This window comes from Vulpes lagopus, chromosome 15 (genome assembly GCF_018345385.1).
Source record: "Vulpes lagopus strain Blue_001 chromosome 15, ASM1834538v1, whole genome shotgun sequence".
Classification (NCBI taxonomy): Eukaryota; Metazoa; Chordata; class Mammalia; order Carnivora; family Canidae; genus Vulpes; species Vulpes lagopus.
Window position 1 is genome coordinate 9,784,598 of NC_054838.1, and position 17,863 is coordinate 9,802,460.

General features: G+C 55.5%; 1 protein-coding gene across 2 annotated transcripts in view; it reads left to right on the forward strand.

Moving 5' to 3' along the window:
• Positions 1-16,268, forward strand: part of USH1C (USH1 protein network component harmonin) — a 45,688-nt gene extending 29,420 nt beyond the window's left edge. Inside the window, exons 18-27 of one of the 2 annotated variants that reach the window (XM_041730244.1) lie at positions 529-1,011; positions 4,566-4,685; positions 5,678-5,728; positions 8,351-8,392; positions 8,881-8,934; positions 9,274-9,373; positions 11,899-12,005; positions 12,753-12,755; positions 13,340-13,395; positions 14,502-15,765. In XM_041730244.1, coding sequence (XP_041586178.1) covers positions 529-1,011; positions 4,566-4,685; positions 5,678-5,728; positions 8,351-8,392; positions 8,881-8,934; positions 9,274-9,373; positions 11,899-12,005; positions 12,753-12,755; positions 13,340-13,395; positions 14,502-14,622 — 1,137 coding nt within the window. In that variant the 3' untranslated portion in view covers positions 14,623-15,765. The other variant, XM_041730242.1, reaches the window with a different exon arrangement.
• The last annotated feature ends 1,595 nt before the right edge of the window (positions 16,269-17,863 follow it).

The window sequence follows — 17,863 nt, forward strand, 5'->3', positions numbered from 1 at the left end:
AGCCCTTCTTTCCACAGTAAGCCCTCCTGTTGCCTTTAGAATGACCCACTCTGGGGACAGTGGGAGGCAGGGTGGCCACTGGCAAGCTTCATTGTCCAGGGCCACCCCTACCAGCCCTCTCTGCCTTGCTCTCCTGAGGAGGGAGACACATCTATATTTCTGGGCTTATCTCCAGAGTCACCACCAAGTCCTAGCCCATCTGAGATGGTCTGGGTTAGGTGTGTTGTCCTGGAGTAATTGCTAAGAGTGCCCCTTTCACTATCAAGTCTGTTCCAGTTTAGATGATAAACAGTATAGTCACCTTACATATCACCCACATGTGGCATAATTTGGGACCATCCTGCATTTGGGCGCTCTGTCCTGGCCACTTGGTTTGGGCTCACTGGAGCACCCAGGTAACAGAGAAGTGATTCTGGTTTGTGGGTGGTGGGTCTCCAGCAGCAAAAGAAACAGAAAAGCATTACACTCAATGTATTGTGAAGTGGAGCATGAGTCAGAAAATTACAGAACTTCCTTGTAACCCCCCAGATGACCACGGGGCCCCCGCCTCCCCCACCTTCCGTGTCTCCCCTGGCCCCACCTCTGAGACGCTTCGCAGGCGGGCTGCACCTCCACACCACTGACCTGGATGACATCCCCTTGGACATGTTCTACTATCCTCCCAAGACTCCCTCCGCCTTACCTGTGATGCCCCACCCTCCACCCTCCAACCCATCCCCCAAGATCCCCGCACCCCCTGTCCTTCCATCCTCAAGCCGTGTGAGTGCCTCATCTTCACCCTGGGTGCAACGCACCCCACCCCCCATTCCCATCCCTCCCCCACCGTCTATTCCCACCCAAGACCTGACTCCTACCCGCCCGCTACCCTCGGCACTGGAAGAGGCACTGGGCAACCACCCCTTCCGTGCTGGGGACACAGGAAATCCAACAGAGGACTGGGAGGCAAAGAACCACAGTGGCAAGCCCACTAACTCCCCTGTTCCTGAACGGAGCTTCCCACCCACCCCCAAGGTACTGCCCCTCTTCTGCATGCTAGGCTGGGAGGCAGAAAGAGTGGGCAGGGCTGCTGTTGGTTCCCACATCCTCCGCTGCTCTCGTGAGTGGAGACGGGAAGAAACATCACTCCAACCCATTTTCCAGGAATGAACCCCCATCCTGCATGTTGTGGCCACCCCGCATGTGTGTGGTTTCTGCTGGTTTTGAAGTACTATCCTGTCTGGTGAATTGCCTGGGATGCTTGTGGTGAGCTACTGGGGATCAATGTCTCTTGGTTTCTCTTTGGTCCTCTTGGCTAGTGTGGGCCGGTAGCATTCTAGGTAGTGCTTGCAAGGCTGTGCCAGTGAATCGCCAGAGCTCTGTGTCACAGCCAGTCACTTAATGATACAAGCTCAAGAAACCGTGAATATGGGAAATGAATCCCCGGGTTAACAGGGGAAAAGGAAGGGAGGAGGAGCAGTGGAGCAGTGTTAGGCTCCTTAAATGAAGTGATAACACTGTCTGGTGCAGTGTTAAGACATTACAGTGCCATTTTCTATGGAGTTCGCCAATTATGTTGGCTTGAAGTATAATACCCAGAAGTTCTGGCCAACTTCCAGCTACAGAAAAAATGAAGACGAAGAGTTCCTAGAAATCTCCAAATTTACTATAAAAAGACCAGGGGGTTTTTTCCCCTTGGATGTTAGGAGGCTGAACATTGATCCTTCTCAAAAAGACATACTTCTTATTAATCGTTCTTAATCTAAATCCTAAAGGCTATTTTGGAAAAGACAGTCCCCAAGGAAAAAGATATGGAGCTTTGATCCCATAGAGGGACAAACAAAACACTCTGCTTCGGTAGTCATGGGGCCAGGCTCGTCAGAGTTAAAGGAGCTCGTGTCAGCTGAGGGGGCAGTCAATAGTACCTCATCAGTTATTCTTTTTTTTTAATGATTTTTTTTTATTTATTCATGATAAACACAGAGAGAGAGAGAAGCAGAGACACAGGCAGAGGGAGGAGCAGGCTCCACGCAGGGAACCTGATGTGGGACTTGATCCTAGGACTCCAGGATCACGCCCTGGGCGGAAGGCAGGCGCTTAAACCGCTGAGCCACCCAGGCTGCCCTCATCAGTTATTCTTATTAACCTTCCCTGCGTGGATTTGAATCCCAGCATGAAGAGCAGAATCAGGGTCTCAAAGCATTCAGGAGAGCTTGGGGGAAGGTGGGAATTAAGAAAGTGCCAGGTGCCAACAAGGCTGAGCTTCTGGGGACTCTCAGAGGGACTCCCTCTAGACCTCTGGTGGGTCGAGAGCCTTACAGCTCTAACAGAGAGAAGTCTGTGCGTTCCAGGGATGTCTTGTCCCAAGCCCAGCCAGGAGCAGGTTTACAGGGGGCTGAGATAGCCTGGCCCAGAGGGTCATATCCTTCTTGTGAGTCCCCACACCCCACACAGATGGGCAGCAGCTTTTCCTCGACAAATTTGATTCAATAGTCATTGATTGAGCACCAGCCTTGGGTCTCTATGTGAGGGGGAGAAGGGAGCAGTGGAGCAGTGCTGAAGGGGACACAGGAAATTGGCACCCCCGTGCTTTCCAGGACTTTGCCATCTGAAGGATGAGCAGCTGAGCAGACATGATTCAGCTATAGAATGGCACAGGCCATGTGCTGTGGGAAGGATTCATTCTAACGGGAGGTTGAAGACACCTCTGCAGAGTAGAGAGCTGATGAGCTGAGCCTTGAAGGATGACAATACATGAAGGATGAGAGGAAGGGCATGGAAGGTACAGGGAATGTAAAGACGGTGAGGAGGAACCACCTGGGTTTGAACCCTGGCTCAACCCCTGGCTGGCTGGATGACTTTGGGCATGCGTGACTTCACCTGTCTGAGCCTGCGGCTCTTCATGCATAAAATGGGAATGTAAATGGCCCCTACCTGTTAGGAGGATCAAATGAGTTAAGCCATGAACTCATTTGAAGTTAATACTTAGGAGAATGGCAGGCACATAGTAGGTGTTCAGCAGACATTAACTATGATCAGTGACAGAACAGGATATAGGAAAATCTGGGTGAAGCTCAAAGATGAGATTGGAGGTAAATTCTGTAGGCTTTTGAGTCAGAATCAAGAATCCAAACAGGGTCCAGCTTTCTTGACTCCTCCAGGAATCACAAAATTCCCACTGTTAGTTCTCCATCAAAGCACAGGAAAGTCTCCTCCCAAAACTCCTCCCACACAAGGGGCCTCTGAAGAACTGGACCCAAATGTCTTCCGTGACATCAAAGTCAGGGTTATTCCTGATTTGAGGGCCAGGGGGCTGCTGTTAGGTTAGCTTCATCCTGCCCATGTCAGCACTTTGGTCCTTGTACCACCGACCCTGCCCAACCCTCTCCTTGGGACTTCCTCCAGGAGCCAGAATCCATGTGGGCACACGTCTGCCTCTGCACGTCGTACCAGCCACCAGCAGGCCTCAGGTGATGGGAACAAACACTTGGTGCTGCTTGGCACACGTGCCTGCCACACCAGACCTGCCAGACAAAGGTTTTCAGGGCCGTGTCTACCCCCCAGGCACCGTCCTGTGTGCCCAGCATACTACTAAGTCCTTCATTTATTCATCCAACATGTTCATTGAGCACCTATGAGATGCCAGGCACTACGCCTGGCTCTGGAGAACCACCTCAAAATGGGTAGCCCCGTCCCTGCCCAAACCATCTGGAGAGGACAAGAGATAAGTAAGCAGGAGACTGTCACCTATATGGGGACAGATGGGAGAACACAGGTGCTGTGATGAGTTGGGATGGAGAGGAAAACCACAAAGAGGGCTTTCTGAAGGCAGTGACACCCAAGTTAAGACCTGAGCAGGTCAAGTAGAGGGAGGAAAGAGTGTGTGCAAAAATCAAGACAAGAAAGACCGGCTGAAGTTAGGCAGTGTGAGGAAGGTGAGGAGTGAGACACGGGGCCGCGGGGGAAGGTGGAGGAACTCATGAGGACCTTGTGGGTCAAGCCAAGAAGCTCAGCAGTCAGTGGGGACCTGTGAAGAGTCTGGGCAGGGCTGTGATCCGATTCGATTTGTCTTGGCCAAGATGATGGAGCACATTAGAGCAAAGCAGACAGATTGCCTCAGCTCTCCCGGGTGCTGCTCTTACCGGTCCTCACCCCGTGTCCAGAGCCTCCGTGCCCACGCACCAGGGACAGCAGATGCTTTGTGTGCAGTCTGGGGAATGGAACCGTGGCCAGAAGAAATAGCCTTTAGGCGGAGAGGAGGCTAGATGGCACCCACGGTCACTGAGAGCGAGCCTTGAAAGCATATCCTCTGAGTGACAGTGGCTACTGGCACCCTCGCAACTAGGCTCTGGCTCAAGGCTCTGATTTCTTAGAGCCACCCAGGAGTTTCTGTGGCCTCAGAACACACTGTGGCCAATGGACTTCTTGTCTCTCCGCTGAGAATCACACCCCGAGCACCTCCAACAGGGTGAATGAACCAGGGGGGCTCACTCTTGCCGTGAATTTGCATGTGCGTCCAAGTGCCCCGGTTAGCCTGGGCCACTCCCGCCACGACTTCACACGGGTTTCTCTTAAACTAACCCTTGTAGACATTTTGCCCAAGCCCTCAGCCTCCACGAGGCCCTGGCGTGTCCACTATCTCCAAACCGGTCATGGTCCACCAGGAGTCCAACTTCATCTACAGGCCGGCTGTGAAATCGGAGGTCCTGGTAAGCGCCCCGGGTCCCCTCCAGAGGAGCAGACTAGAGCTGTCTCCCCCGGCTTCTGCTGCCTCTGGAGGGAGAGTGAGGTGGGACACAGACTCACACGTGGTGCCGGCTCCTAACATCTCCTTGACCAAGAGATGAAACCATGTGGGCACCAAACAGGCTGGAGCTTCCTCTGGAAGTAATAATGGTAACAGCTCAGGTGTATCATGAGCCTACGTGTGTCAGGATACTGAGGCTTAGAGGGGTAAGTCAGTCGCCTAAGGCAGGGCCACATCTTACCACTGACTCCAGAGTCTTCCAGGCTCCAAAGCTCAAGCTCTTACCTACATTGCCGTCTTACCAAACCTACAGGATTGCACTGGCCCCTGCCCCTGAGGCCTGGCGTGGCATGGTGCGGAACTCTCTCAGATGAGGGACTGGCCAAAGGGGAGCCACTCACTTTCTCCATCTCGCCCCCCACTCCTCACTGGCCTGGGAGTGTGGGGCATGGTCCTGGGGGAGCAGAAGGGTCTTCCTACCCCCAGTCATCTACGGCTGAGGGAGCCGAGACTCTACAACCCTACGTCCCAGAGGTGCCAGGCACGGACTGGCCTCCCACCCACAGTGGGAAGAGAGTCATGCCAGAATTTTTCTTCCCCTTTCAAGGAAACCCTATCCAAATGTCAGGTCAGGACAGCTCAGACACTTATTTTGAGCTTTTGCTGTCCTGTCACCTCCCCAAAGAGCAAAGTTCATGCCCCTGTGACAACCTGCTGATGCATCCGTGTCGCGTTCTCTGGCTGGTGACAAGGGGTGGTGTCTGCTTGACTAGAACTGGGTAGCTGCTGTATCTGGGGGCGTTGGGCAGGCCTCTGGTGTAAGTCAGGCTGCGTCTATGTGGCGCGGGATGTTGGCAGGGCGGCCCCAGGCTGGCAGGCCCAGGGTCTGGCACCAGAGGGCGGACAAGACCAATTGGTAACGCCAGCGTGAAACCTTTTTTTTTTTCCTGGCAGCCACAGGAGATGTTGAAGAGGATGGTGGTTTATCAGACAGCGTTCAGACAAGTAAAGCGATACCCGTCGTGTGTCTGTAGTCCTCCCTGCCACCCCTGTCCCTCCCACTCCGACTTCTCTCTGGGAGTGCAGTTGGCTCAGAGGTGGCCCCAGGCGCCATCATCCAGAGCCTCAGGCCAGAGCTGTGTCCCTGTTGCCTGCAGCCAGGAGTTGGGAAGGGTCTCATTTCCTTGGCTTATTAGACCTCATGCCGAAGCCGAGAAAGCAGCAGGATCCCTGGGGGCTCTGCTCTCCTGCTACTGTTTGTTCAAAGAGGAAGGGGGCAGAGGGAACATGCAGAAGGTCACAGAGGCGGAGATGGGTCCTCGCCCTGGCCCTAGGAGAGAAGAAAGGGTGGCCCGAGGTGTCTCCCTGCCCCTTGCCTTGTCTTGTCCCCTGGAGGCAGATCACAGTGTTGCCTGGCACGGAACCAGCCAGGGAGGAAGAGGCAGTTCAGATCCTCCACCAGCCTGGGGTGCTCCTGGGCACAAGGATGTGGATGTCCTTCCTGGCCCATGAGTGGCTATCAGGCAAGCAGCCACTTATTTTCCCACCTCCTGGGGGCTTATGTTCACGGAGCCAGCTACTGGATTGGCTGTCTCACCACTGGTGAAAGAGATGCCAAGATAGAGAAAGATCTTGCAGCCAAGCTCACTGCTAACCCACCACCAGACCGCAGGCTGATTTGACTACAGGTGGAGCAACACGGAGGTGTCAACTTCACAGTGACACATAGGAGTTTGCAAAGGAGGCTGCTTCCCAGCCCAGAACTAGGGGGTGACAGGCGACAGCTAATCCTGTGCCGAGTGCTATTTCTAAGTGCTTTGTGTATATAAACTCATTTAATTCTTATAGCAGCCCTGGGGGGTCAGTAGATGAGAAACTGAAGCAGAGAGGTTAGGAAACGGACTGATGATGTCACAGGGTCCGTGAGACCCTGGATTTGCATCCAGGAGGTGAGGCTCCACCGTCAGGCTCCTACCCGGCCACCATCCCACCCGGCAAAGCACTGTGATCATGAGATAGACGTTTAAGGCCTTGTTGTTACAGACAGCCCTCCGAGAGAGAGGCTGGAAGTAAGGAGCCCAAGGACCCAGACTGGAAGTCAAAGTCTAGCTCCACTACCCATTGGCTGGGTGACCTTGGGCATGAATGTCACCTTCCTGGGCCTCAGTTTCTCCATCTGTTGGATGGAGGGTTGGGCTCCCTCTTCAAAGGCTGACCACCTGTCGTGGCTTATAAGCCTGTTCACAGGACACGAACACTTGCCATCAGGCCCATCCTAAGAGCAGGTTCTCACAGGGAGGGAGAAGAGGAAGCCTATAGCCAGCACTGTCTGGTTTTCTAGAAGTAGTCAGGGCTCTCAGTGAAAGAGCATTAAATCTGTATCCTGCCTCGTGACTTCTGCCCATGGATTTGCTGCATCCCTTCCTCTGTCTGCTGCCCTGATGCCCCTAGACTGACCTGGGAGTGGCCTCTGAACGAGGCCAGCCTCCAAACTCCCAGGTTCCGTGGGGCTGAGCCTGGGCGACAAAGCCTGGATGAGGAGGGAGAGCAGGCGGAGGCCCAGGGAGCCACCTGCTGATGTTTGGTCCTCGTCATGTGCCCAGAGCTTCGTTGCTGTGTGCTGGGCATAGAGAAGGCGGTGGCCTCCCTCTGCTGCTGACCACAGGCCTCAGGGGACACTTGGTGTGGCCCAGGGAACTGGGTGCTGGGGATGGCTCCACTCAGTCCAGCAGGGCCTAGCTGGGACCCTGCCCCAGGGCCTCTGCTCTGCACCCACCTGCCCTGGGGGACTAACGGAGGCTTTGCGGCCTAGGACTGGCATGCACTCCCCCCCCCCCCCCCCGGCTCCTGCTGTCTGGTTGGGGTTCCTAGGAGGGCAGCGTGTGCTGGCTCTGCCCTCACCCTCCTTACCACCTTGTTCCTGCATCCTGGGGATATTGTCCCCACAGCCCTCACCAAGCTGGGTTCCCTGAGACAAGTCTCCTCCTTCATCCTCCCCCGGCTGAGGTTCTGGGAGGCCTCTTACCTCCTAGATAGGCGCTACATTAGGACCAGTGCTGGGCACTGGGTGAGCACGGACGCCCCTGTTCCTCTGGGAGCCCGACATCCCTTTGCACCGCCCACGCCCCGCACCCCAGTCATCTCACAGCGGGTTCCCCAGGGAGAGCTGCCTCTAGCACAGTGTTGCCCTTCTCCGGGGTCAAAGCACTGGGTGCAGAAAAGCAGGCCTTCACCCCCAGAGCTGGACCTGGCCTCACACGAGCACTCGGAGGAGCTCAGGTAGAGCCTTCAGGACCCGAGTCTGCAGGCAGATGACAGCTCCAGCAAGGCCGCGGGCTGCTCAGACACCTGGACGGCAGCCGGTGCCCACCCCTGCCTCAACTACCCAGGGCCCGGGCTGGGCTCCGCCAGATGCTTGCATAGCTTCCTGCTTCTCCCTGCGCAGGGGCTCTGGCTCCTGGGGCTTCCAGCCTCCTCCCTGCTTCCCCCTCCAGGCCACACCTGGCCCCCTCCCCTCTCCCCTACATCTGACCCATTCATGCCTTCTTCCTCTGCCCTGAGCTTGTTTCCTGCAGCGACCCTCAGGGAACTCTACTTTGTGCCCTAACATGCTCCCTTCGCTTCCAGGATTTCCGGAAATATGAGGAAGGCTTTGACCCCTACTCAATGGTGAGAGATCACTCTCCTCCCCAGGGCAGCAGTCCCGGGAATGTGGGGTCGAGGGGTGTGGTGTATTCCATGGTGGGGCAGGTGAGGAGCCCCAGGGAGCCCCAGCTGCTCTTTCCTGCAAAGGCGCCTTTCAAACCACATTCGAGTGTGAAACATAGGACTGGAGTGTGTGTTGGGGTGCAGTGAGGGTGTAACAGCGGTCACACTGGCCAAGTACTGACTGTGTACCAGGTGCGTGTGGCTTGCTGGGTGCTTACAGGGCATGTCCTCACCCAGCCCTCACAATATTCTCAGAAAGAATGGATCTGGGATTTCTGTGGTCACCTGTGTGTGTGAGTGTGTCCAGGTGGCCCCTGTGAGACCTGGGACCCCCAGGTGAAGACCTATGGGTGTGGGGCTGGGAAGGGTCCCCTTGGCCATGTACCCTGTGGGACCCCACCCTCATCCTCCAGGCAGACTCAAAGCTCCACACTGTCTGTTCCCTCTAGTTCACCCCGGAGCAGATCACAGGGAAGGATGTCCGGCTCCTGCGCATTAAGAAGGTACGTGGGCACATGGAGGTCAGGCGGCCACCACCTTTCTCTGCCGCAGGCCCCTCCCATCTTGGTGCCCTGCATCTACTCTGGAGATGGCTCCTGAGTGACTCCTCAGGCCCCCACCCATCTACTCTCTCCCCCAAGGATGTCCCCTCCTGTGGTGGGAGCACACACCCAGGCCCCACTTAGTGTCCGGGCTCCCTTCTCTCCCTGATGGCACTGTCATTGACCTCCATGGCTTCTCCTGCCCTCTTTGTAGCCCTGTCAGGAGGCTCCTGGGTACCCAGGTGTCCACAGGCTGTTGTTGTCTGCTTGGCTCTTGAAGGCCTGTTTTTGTCTAACCAGGAAGGATCGTTAGATCTGGCCCTGGAAGGCGGTGTGGACTCCCCGATCGGGAAGGTGGTCGTCTCGGCTGTGTATGAGGGGGGAGCTGCCGAGCGGCACGGTGAGTAGGGGACCAGCCATGCCCCAGTTTGGGGATGGTGCAGTGGTTGAACAGGGACCCCAGGAAAGCACATGGCTGCCCACTTGGAGTGGGCTGACCTACAGTTGCTCAAGAATGCCCCCCATCTGGATCTGCCCATCCACCTGCTGAGCCCCACACGTTACCCGTGGGCATATGATGGTGCCAGGACAATGGGCATACAGCCCACCACACCCCACGCTGCCCTCCGCCCCCCCCCCAATCCAGGGGTGAAAACATGCTCAGAATTGCCAGATTCCGGCTGTAACAGAGCAGTCTGCTAAGCGCTGACAGAGGGCTGGGGGCACGGAGGCAAGTTGTGGGACCTCGAGGGCCCCTAACCCACCAAGGGAAAGGGGGCCACCGGGAAGGCTCCCGACAAGCACCGTACCTGAGCTGAGCCATAGAAGATAAGTCAATGTGAGCCTCATGACGGTGGGCAAGAACTCTCCATGCAAAGGCAGGAGAGAGGGCATCGAAACCTTCCCTGTCCTCTAAATAATAAGGGCCGACGGCCGTCAGGAACTCGCCATGTGCCAGGTGTGATTCTAAGTGCCTGCACCTCCTCTGTGTCTAAGGGGTTCACATGTGCTACTAGGTCACTGAATCCTTGCGACAGCACCAAGAGCAGGTGCTGTTATCACTCTCACCTTACAGCTTAGGACACCGAGGCACAGAACGGTAAAATGCCGTTCCGGGACCCACAGCCAGTTAGTGGTGGAGGCAGGACCTGAACCCAAGCACTCTGCTCATTTTTTGCTTTACTCTTGCCTTAAACCTGCTCACCTGGCGAGGACTGTCTGAGACTCACCATTCGCGGTTTCTTCTTGAGACTCGGGCCGCTCAGCTTTCCAGGCCAGAGCAGGAGCCCCATGGTGCCAGGCTGTGGTCGGTCAGTAGGATGGAGGGCAGGTGAGCACCCGAGGCAGGAGGCGGAGTGACAGGGAGTCACCTGGTTGCTGGGCAGCCAGGCTTCTGTGAGCTCCAAAGGCCACAGAACTCAGCCACCTGTGGCCCTGGTGAGCTCAGGCCTGCCTCTTGCAGCCACACTTTGAGCTGTCGCTTCAGCTGGGGAGGGGGGGGCCACTCAGCTGGCAGCTGCCGTGGCCCAGGGCTGCCCTCCCAGTCCACACCCTCCTCCTCTTCTGTCCTCACTTCACGCCAGTGGAGAGAAAGACACCTGTCAGCTGGGTCTGGCAGGGAAGGAGGACCAGAATACCTTCCCGGGAGCCTCCCCTCCTTACAAAGCCCCAGCCCAACCACCGCCTTATTGCTCCTGACGCTCCATCCTGAGTCCCTGCAAAAGGAAAAAGTGAGAGTCGCCTCTCCACAGACCCACGGGCCAGAGGAAACTGCTGTCTACAGTCTGGCCCCACACTGCTTTGGACAAACCAGCAGCTGGTGACATTTTCTCCAAGAGCACACATGCTTTAAGCCACTGCCACACCATCTTCAGTAACACACACTACGTTCCCGTGGCCTTCCTGCCGGCAAGACTTCTGGGTGATCTGTTTCAACGTAATGTAGAGAATGTGCTGTGGACACCAGAACTACGAAAAAGTCCTTAAAAAGAACATTTTTAATAAGGTTCTGAAGTTGAAGATGTCTGAGAAACCAAGCACAATCTATGCACTTCTTGGAGAGCCACAATGCATGGTAGCATATTCAAGGCTCTGACAAGTCCTGCAGTGAGTAACTCTGCTTAGCTTGTAACTCGGCTTTTCCCGAATTTATTAGACCACAGGTCAGCTTATCCAGGAAGACCTTTAACATCATTCACTTATTCGAGAACTATATCGAATTCCTGTTTTGTGCGAGGTATTATGGTAAGTGCTGTGGGAATGGTGATCAACCAAAGACAAAGTTCCTACTCTCATGGAGCTGAGAATCTGGTGGGAGGGACCATCCATCGACAAATAGATGTAGGATTACAAATTGTGAAAATGCTCTGCAGGAAGAGACTGGGATGCTTTGAGGGAACAATAGGAAAGACGTCAAGATTGGACGCAGGTCAGACCAGTTCCCTCCGAGGAGGAGACGTTTCACCTCAGCCCTACAAGGAAAGAAGAAAGAGATGGGGACAGTTGGCCCAGCTGGAACAGCATATGAAGGCTCTGGGGTGGGAAAGAGCCTGACGCAGACAGGAACAGCTCACAGAACTAGCTCATGTTTCTGATAACCTCATGGGCCCCTCAGGTCTGCCTCCCTCCGTGATAGCAGAGGCCCATACAAAGGTTAGGGTGGCAATGGTTTGTCACTGGTGTCCTGATTCTACTGAGTCGGGGTGAGGGAGTGTGGACGGGGCGGGTAGGAAATGCCCTTGAGTAACCTGGTGGATTGTTTTCCCCTCATGCCTTCCGAGCCCATCTCAGAATCCAGGAGTCGAGCTCCTTCTGTAGCCCTACAGTGGCCTCCTGTCCACCCTGCCCCCGCCGCCTTTGCCAAGTCCTGGGCAAGGCACGCTTCACATATGGCCCAGGTGACCAGCCAGCCTCATCTTTCTGCAGGTGGCATTGTGAAGGGGGATGAGGTCATGGCGATCAACGGCAAGATCGTGACGGACTACACCCTGGCTGAGGCTGAGGCCACCCTGCAGAAGGCCTGGAGTCAGGGGGTAAGAGCAAACCCCCTCCCGGCCTCCCTCCCCTGCTCGCCTTCCTGCCTTAAACCCTGGCCTCTGCAGCTGGGCCTTACAGTGAGGATGCCCCATCCCAGGGCGGGGATCCAGGGGCCAGGAAATTCTTAGGTGACATCCACATAACCCATCCAGCCAGTGGTCTCAATATGACACGATGGGATTCAGAAAAATAAATGTCAGTTCCTGACTTTGAGTCCAAAAAGCAAGTGGCACAAATATAGACTCCAGAAGACCAGGTATGGCAACCCATGCAAGAAAAAAGACTTAAGGTCTTCTCTAAGTGCACACTGATCAGGAATCAAAAATGCTGTGGCTACTAGAAAGCGTTAATAGAACAAGTGCCCAAAATGGAGGAGGGTCTGGTGGTAGTCTGATCTGTGCTCATTAGCCACTTGGGTCAAGTCCACCACATAAGGTCTCCCAGGCTCTGCAGTGCACAATCCGAGGGGATACCCTCCTATAGACTACAGTGTGGATGGTGTCCTCTCACGTTGTGCAATGCACAACCTGTGCAACTGTACGCAGGCAGCCGAGCCTGAGGTATTAAGTTCAGTGCCGAGGAAGCTGACCAGATGGGCCTGGGACCCACATGAAGGGATGTGGAGAAGAGAAGACTCACGGGTAACCTGATGACTGTCTTTGATTATCTGAAGGGCTGTATTAGGGTAGAGGGAGCAGAAGTGTTCTCTGTGTTTCTTGAGGGCAGAACTGGATTGGATGGAGGGAGTCCTGGGGTGAGCTTTCAGCTCAGTGTTAGAAGCTATTGCATGGGAGAGGGGCCCAGTGATATTTTACATACTTTTTATTGGCTACACCTAAGCCAAGGGTGGACAATGATGGATAAGCCAAGGATGGCAGTGGTGCCATTGAGGGGATTCAAGTGTCAGGGTCAGAAAGCTAAGCCTGAAGTGCACCTAGAGAGCTTGTTACAAATACTATTTCTCAGGACCTACCCCAAATCTCCAGGAGCCAAGTCTGTGAGTCTAGAGTTTTAAGAAATCCCCCAGGTGATTCTGAGGTTGCTCCCTGGCCCTGGTCCACAGATGAGCATTTGGGAACTTAGTGTCCTTCAAGGGTCTGTAAATCTTGGCCTCTATGGTTGTGAAGCCCCAGAGACTGGAAGCTTCCCCAGACCATGGGTCTACACGGTGAGGCCCATCCCCACCAGAAGGACCTCCAGCCCCACCGGGGCCGACCCCCCCAGCCAGCTGATCCTGAGCCATGGTGCCCAGGAATGGGTACGGAGCGTCAAGGGAAGCTGTGCCACCAACCCCTGAGCGTGTCCCCGAGTCACAGGCTTCTTCCCACAGGACTGGATCGACCTTGTTGTTGCTGTCTGTCCCCCCAAGGAGTACGACGATGAGCTGTAAGTATCTGCAGCACGTGGCCCTCTGCTTCCTCTCTGTCCTCCCCCAGAATCTTGGCCACCTTCTCCCAGGCCGCCCTCAGCCCTCACCCAGCCTGAAGGATTGGTCCAAGCACACTGCTTCTCATAGTAATCGATCCTAGGAGCTCCCGGGCCAGAGAAAGCCTAGAATGAAGTCACTGTGTCACAGCGTCAGCATCATCAGGGCCGCCTCCAGGACTGCCTTGTCTGAATTCTTCTGTATATATGGGAAACTGGGGCCCAGAGACGGTCAAGGTTCCCGACCAAGTAAACGATGACGTTGGGACAGACTCGGGAGCTCTGGTTCTCCACTGGGGACTTCATCCCTGCACCATCATCAGCCAGTTCAAACATTCCCGTGTCATTTACTGTCTGGTAGTGCAGTCTGTCGTGCTGCGTCCCTAAGCAGCCAGGACCACAGCTTTGGCCCCATCCTGCAGGGTCTCCAGGGAGCCTTGGGCTGGTGTCCACCCTGCTCTGCGATGCCCTCTGTCTGTCTCTCCGTCTGTTTCATTCTGGTCTCTCTATCTGTATGGGTCTCTCTATCTCGTTGCCTCTCTCTCTCTCTCTCTCTCTCTCTCCCTCCCCTGTCTCTCTGTCCTTTCCCTTTCTCCTTATCCTGCATCTTCCCCAGCAATCTCTCTCTCCCATCTGCCCCAATCTCCATCCGTCTCCCTCTTCTCTCTTAACCTGCCCTTTTCCTGCTTTCTCGATTCCTGGCCTGAGTGGGTGCTCATCTGTCTTCGTTACCGTATATCCATTTCTCTTCTCTCTCTCTTTCTCTCTGTTGCTCCCTCTGCCTCTCTGGTGTCTGGCCTCCATCCTCATCACCTTCCTGCCACCCACAGCCTTATTCCTCACCCCTCACCCCCCGGCTTGCCCGTGCCCACCTGCTTCCTCTGCCCCTCACGAACTGAGTTCTGGGCACAGCTGGGAGAAATCAAGGTCCTGTAGCAGCTAATTCTGGACCCAGGGCCTACGCAGGACCCGAGGCAGGGGGCAAGTGGAGGGAAAGGTCTGGTGGAGCTCTGCCTGGAAATAACCAAGCCCTGTTTTGTGTTTCCTGCTCTGCTCGGCGTATGTAGCTCTTCTCTTCCCTCTGCAGCCGAAAGCCCCCAGCCGGTCCGAAAGTTCCTTGAAGACCGTGCTCCCGTGCACAGACACGGCTTCCTCCTGCAGCTGGAGCCCAGCAGCCCCCCACGGTGAAGAGGCAGGCGGGCTGCAGGGCCCTGTCTGGCCATGCTGCATGGAGTGGCCGTCTGCTGCCCGTGCTGGCAGGTTCTTTGGACTGGTGTCTGGAGGGCTGCATAGGGCACCACCCCAAAAGTACCATCCAGGCCTGCTGTGGGCCACCCTGGAATTTTGTCCTACTCAAATACCCTCCTGCTCAGGGAAGGCAAGCAGAGCCCAGTCTGTAGCATGCTTGGGACCTGGTGTCCTGACTCACCGCTGCTTTGAGACCTGCCACGGGTCCCACGCGGCACCCATATGAGCAGGACAGAGCATGAGTACCATGGTCTGCTGGGTGCAGACAGTGCCTCAAACCAGCACGATGGGCTGAGTGAGCCCAGGGGAGTACGGCCTGGATCTCCCCCCAGGGGTATCCTCAGCAAAATGTTCCTCCCTTCCCGGGGAGCACCCCCGCTCTGGGAGCCCCTGCTCCACCGGGCCCCTGTGCTTGGGCAGAGCCAGGGCAATTAAGAGGCAATGGAGCCTGGTCCAAAGAACCAGGGCTGGCCTATCAGGGTTGTTCGTGTCATGTTGTGACTTGTCATGGCCTGAGCCCTGCTTGGACCAAGCTGTCCTCTGTGTCCTCTGTGCCTTCTCTCTCCTTTGGCTCCAGCTCCCAGGACAGTGTCCTCTGGGGGACACTGTGCAGCCCAGTTTGGGGATGTGTTTCCCACTCCATGACAGGGCTGTGCTCATGGACAGAGCTGGCGTGTGGCCATGAACCGGTGTTTGGCGTGCCCTGCGGCCCACAGCTGGCAGTATCTGGGGCAGACCCAAGGCTGAACTTGTTGACTTCTCTGGTACAAGTTTCTCAAAACATTAGGGCCTCATGCTCCCGAGACACTTGACCTGCTATGCCATGGCTTCCGGTATGGCCTCTCAATGGCTCTATGTTTTCTGCCACTTGTCATTTGCTCCTTGGGGAGGGACCCCAGACCCCCTGCCTCTGGTCCCCTCCTAGCTCATCCCACACATCCCTTCTGCCATCCCCGGCCTCTTGCATGCTGTGGCTCTGGCTGTTGTGTGGCTGCTTGAGACCTGCCTCGTGCTTCCAGGGAGGGTGTCCCCTGGGCCGAGCGTGTACCCACAAAGCCTGCACGTGTCTGCTCTGTTTCCTCTTCCCCACAGGACCTTCTTCTAAAGTTCAGAAGGAGAAACCAAATTCACCCCAAGAAGCCGGCGAGGTCTGGACCCACCCTTCTGAACACAAAGCCTGGAACCAGCCTTGAGAGATGCCAGCGTGCGGGCACCCTGGAAACCTACAGCCAGCCCCCAAGGACTTCCGACTCCCATCGGCCCCCAAGTAGGGCTGCATGAGGAACACCGCAGGACACCCCTCTGAAGGCCACCAGGGAGGGAGGAAGTAGGGCCCCTGGGATCCAGACAGTGACTTCTGTCTTGCACTCCTGTGAATTTGGTCTCTCCCAGCCCTGGGATCTCAAGCATTCAAGGGAATTCTCAAGAAATCAAGGGAATTCTCAAGAAATCAAGAGTTATTCCATGAATTCTTATGGGACCTGACTCCCAGGTCTCTCTCGCCCTCCCTCTCCTCTCGCTCCTGCTAATTGCTGCCACAAACCTTCCTCTGAACCCATTAACAAAATAAACTGCTTTCATTTCCAGCTTCCAGGAGTGAGTGTGGATTGGGGGAACAGATTCAAGACTGTCGAATAAAAAAACACAAGGTCGTGGCCCTTATCGAGAGTGGGAAATGGGACCCAGTGCTGGGATCCCGGTCTGACATGAAAGACATGATGAAATGGTCAGCGGCTGGGTTGGGGCAGAGGGCTGGGCAGCCAGAGATGTGCCGGGCTGGGCTTTGTGTCTCCTCAGAGAAGGATGGCAGGAAATGAAGCCATGGGACAGGGCTTTGCTCAGTTCCAGAAAGCACGGTTGAAGGCAGGAGCCCCAGAGGATTACCTCTAAGCATGGGATGCCCCAGATTCACTCACGCACAGCATGACCACAGCTGCTTCTCTTGAGTTCGCCAAGACAGGATGTGAGGGAGGAAGGGAGGGAGGGAGGTGCATGAAAATCCATCCAGTGGGACCTCATGGAAGGAGGCTAGGGCTTGAGGCAGGAGGGTGGAACTCCAAGGGGCTGGCGGCTGATAAGTCAAGGCCCTCCTGGTTACAGGACAGATGCTCTCAGGCAAGCTCCAGGGAGGAGAGGAGTCATCAGGGTAGGTGTCTCAGGGAACTCCAAGACTGAGAGATGGCACCCCAGGTCTCCTAAGACTTGGAAGTGAGAATGGGTCATGTCCCAGCCAACATAGCTGCTGAGGCAGCCGGGACTGTGGGCGGCGAGTGCTGCTCAATGGGAGGGGCAGAGAGAAAGAAAGAGAAACTGCTGGACTTTTTGATCTCAGTGGAGACAAAGCCACAATGACCTTCTGCTAGCTGGCTCCCAGAGACAGCAGCCACGCCGAGGAATTCTCTGTGTTTTCTTACCTAGCTCCTAACCTGGCTCTGGAGACAATTCCAAAATGAAGGTAAAAGGAGGGGGCTCCTATTTGTTGACACCTGCCACATGCTGGTACTGGGCTGGACACTGGTGTCTGCTGTTCCAAACTGATGACTGGAACTGGTGCATGCCCCCCCTCCACCCGCAAGGAGCCTGGTGGGAACGGCCCCACCCCGATAGCACTGACTGTATGCCAGGTGCTGTTCTAAGCGCTAAGCTCATCTACGCCCCTTAGCTCTACGAGGAAGGTGCCACTGTTACCAACTCCATTTTATTAAGAGATTTAGGTACAAAGAGGTTAAGTGAACTTTGCTAGGTCACAAGTGGGGAAGTAGTGGAGCCAGCACTCAAAAGCCAGGTGCTGGGATGCCTGGGTGGCTTGGGGGTTGAGCATCTGCCTTCAGCTTAGGGTGTGATCCTGAGGTCCTGGGACCGAGTCCCATGTCAGGCTTCCTGCATGGAGCCTGTTTCTCCCTCTACCTGTGTCTCTGCCTCTCTCTGTGTCTCTCATGAATAAATAAATAAAAAACCTTAAAAAAAAAAAAGCCAGGTGCTCTGGCTCCAGGGCCCATCCCCTTCTCCACTATATGCCGTATGGGGCAGGGCAACCCTCACTGGAATGTCTCAAGTTCTAGATTGTTGGCAGAACAATTCTCCCACAACTGAAGAACAAATAGTGTTCTGCTGCTCAGTGACGGTTTCCTCCTCTTGTGACCTGCAAATACTGCTGTTGAAGCCTTCAGCTTGCTGATGC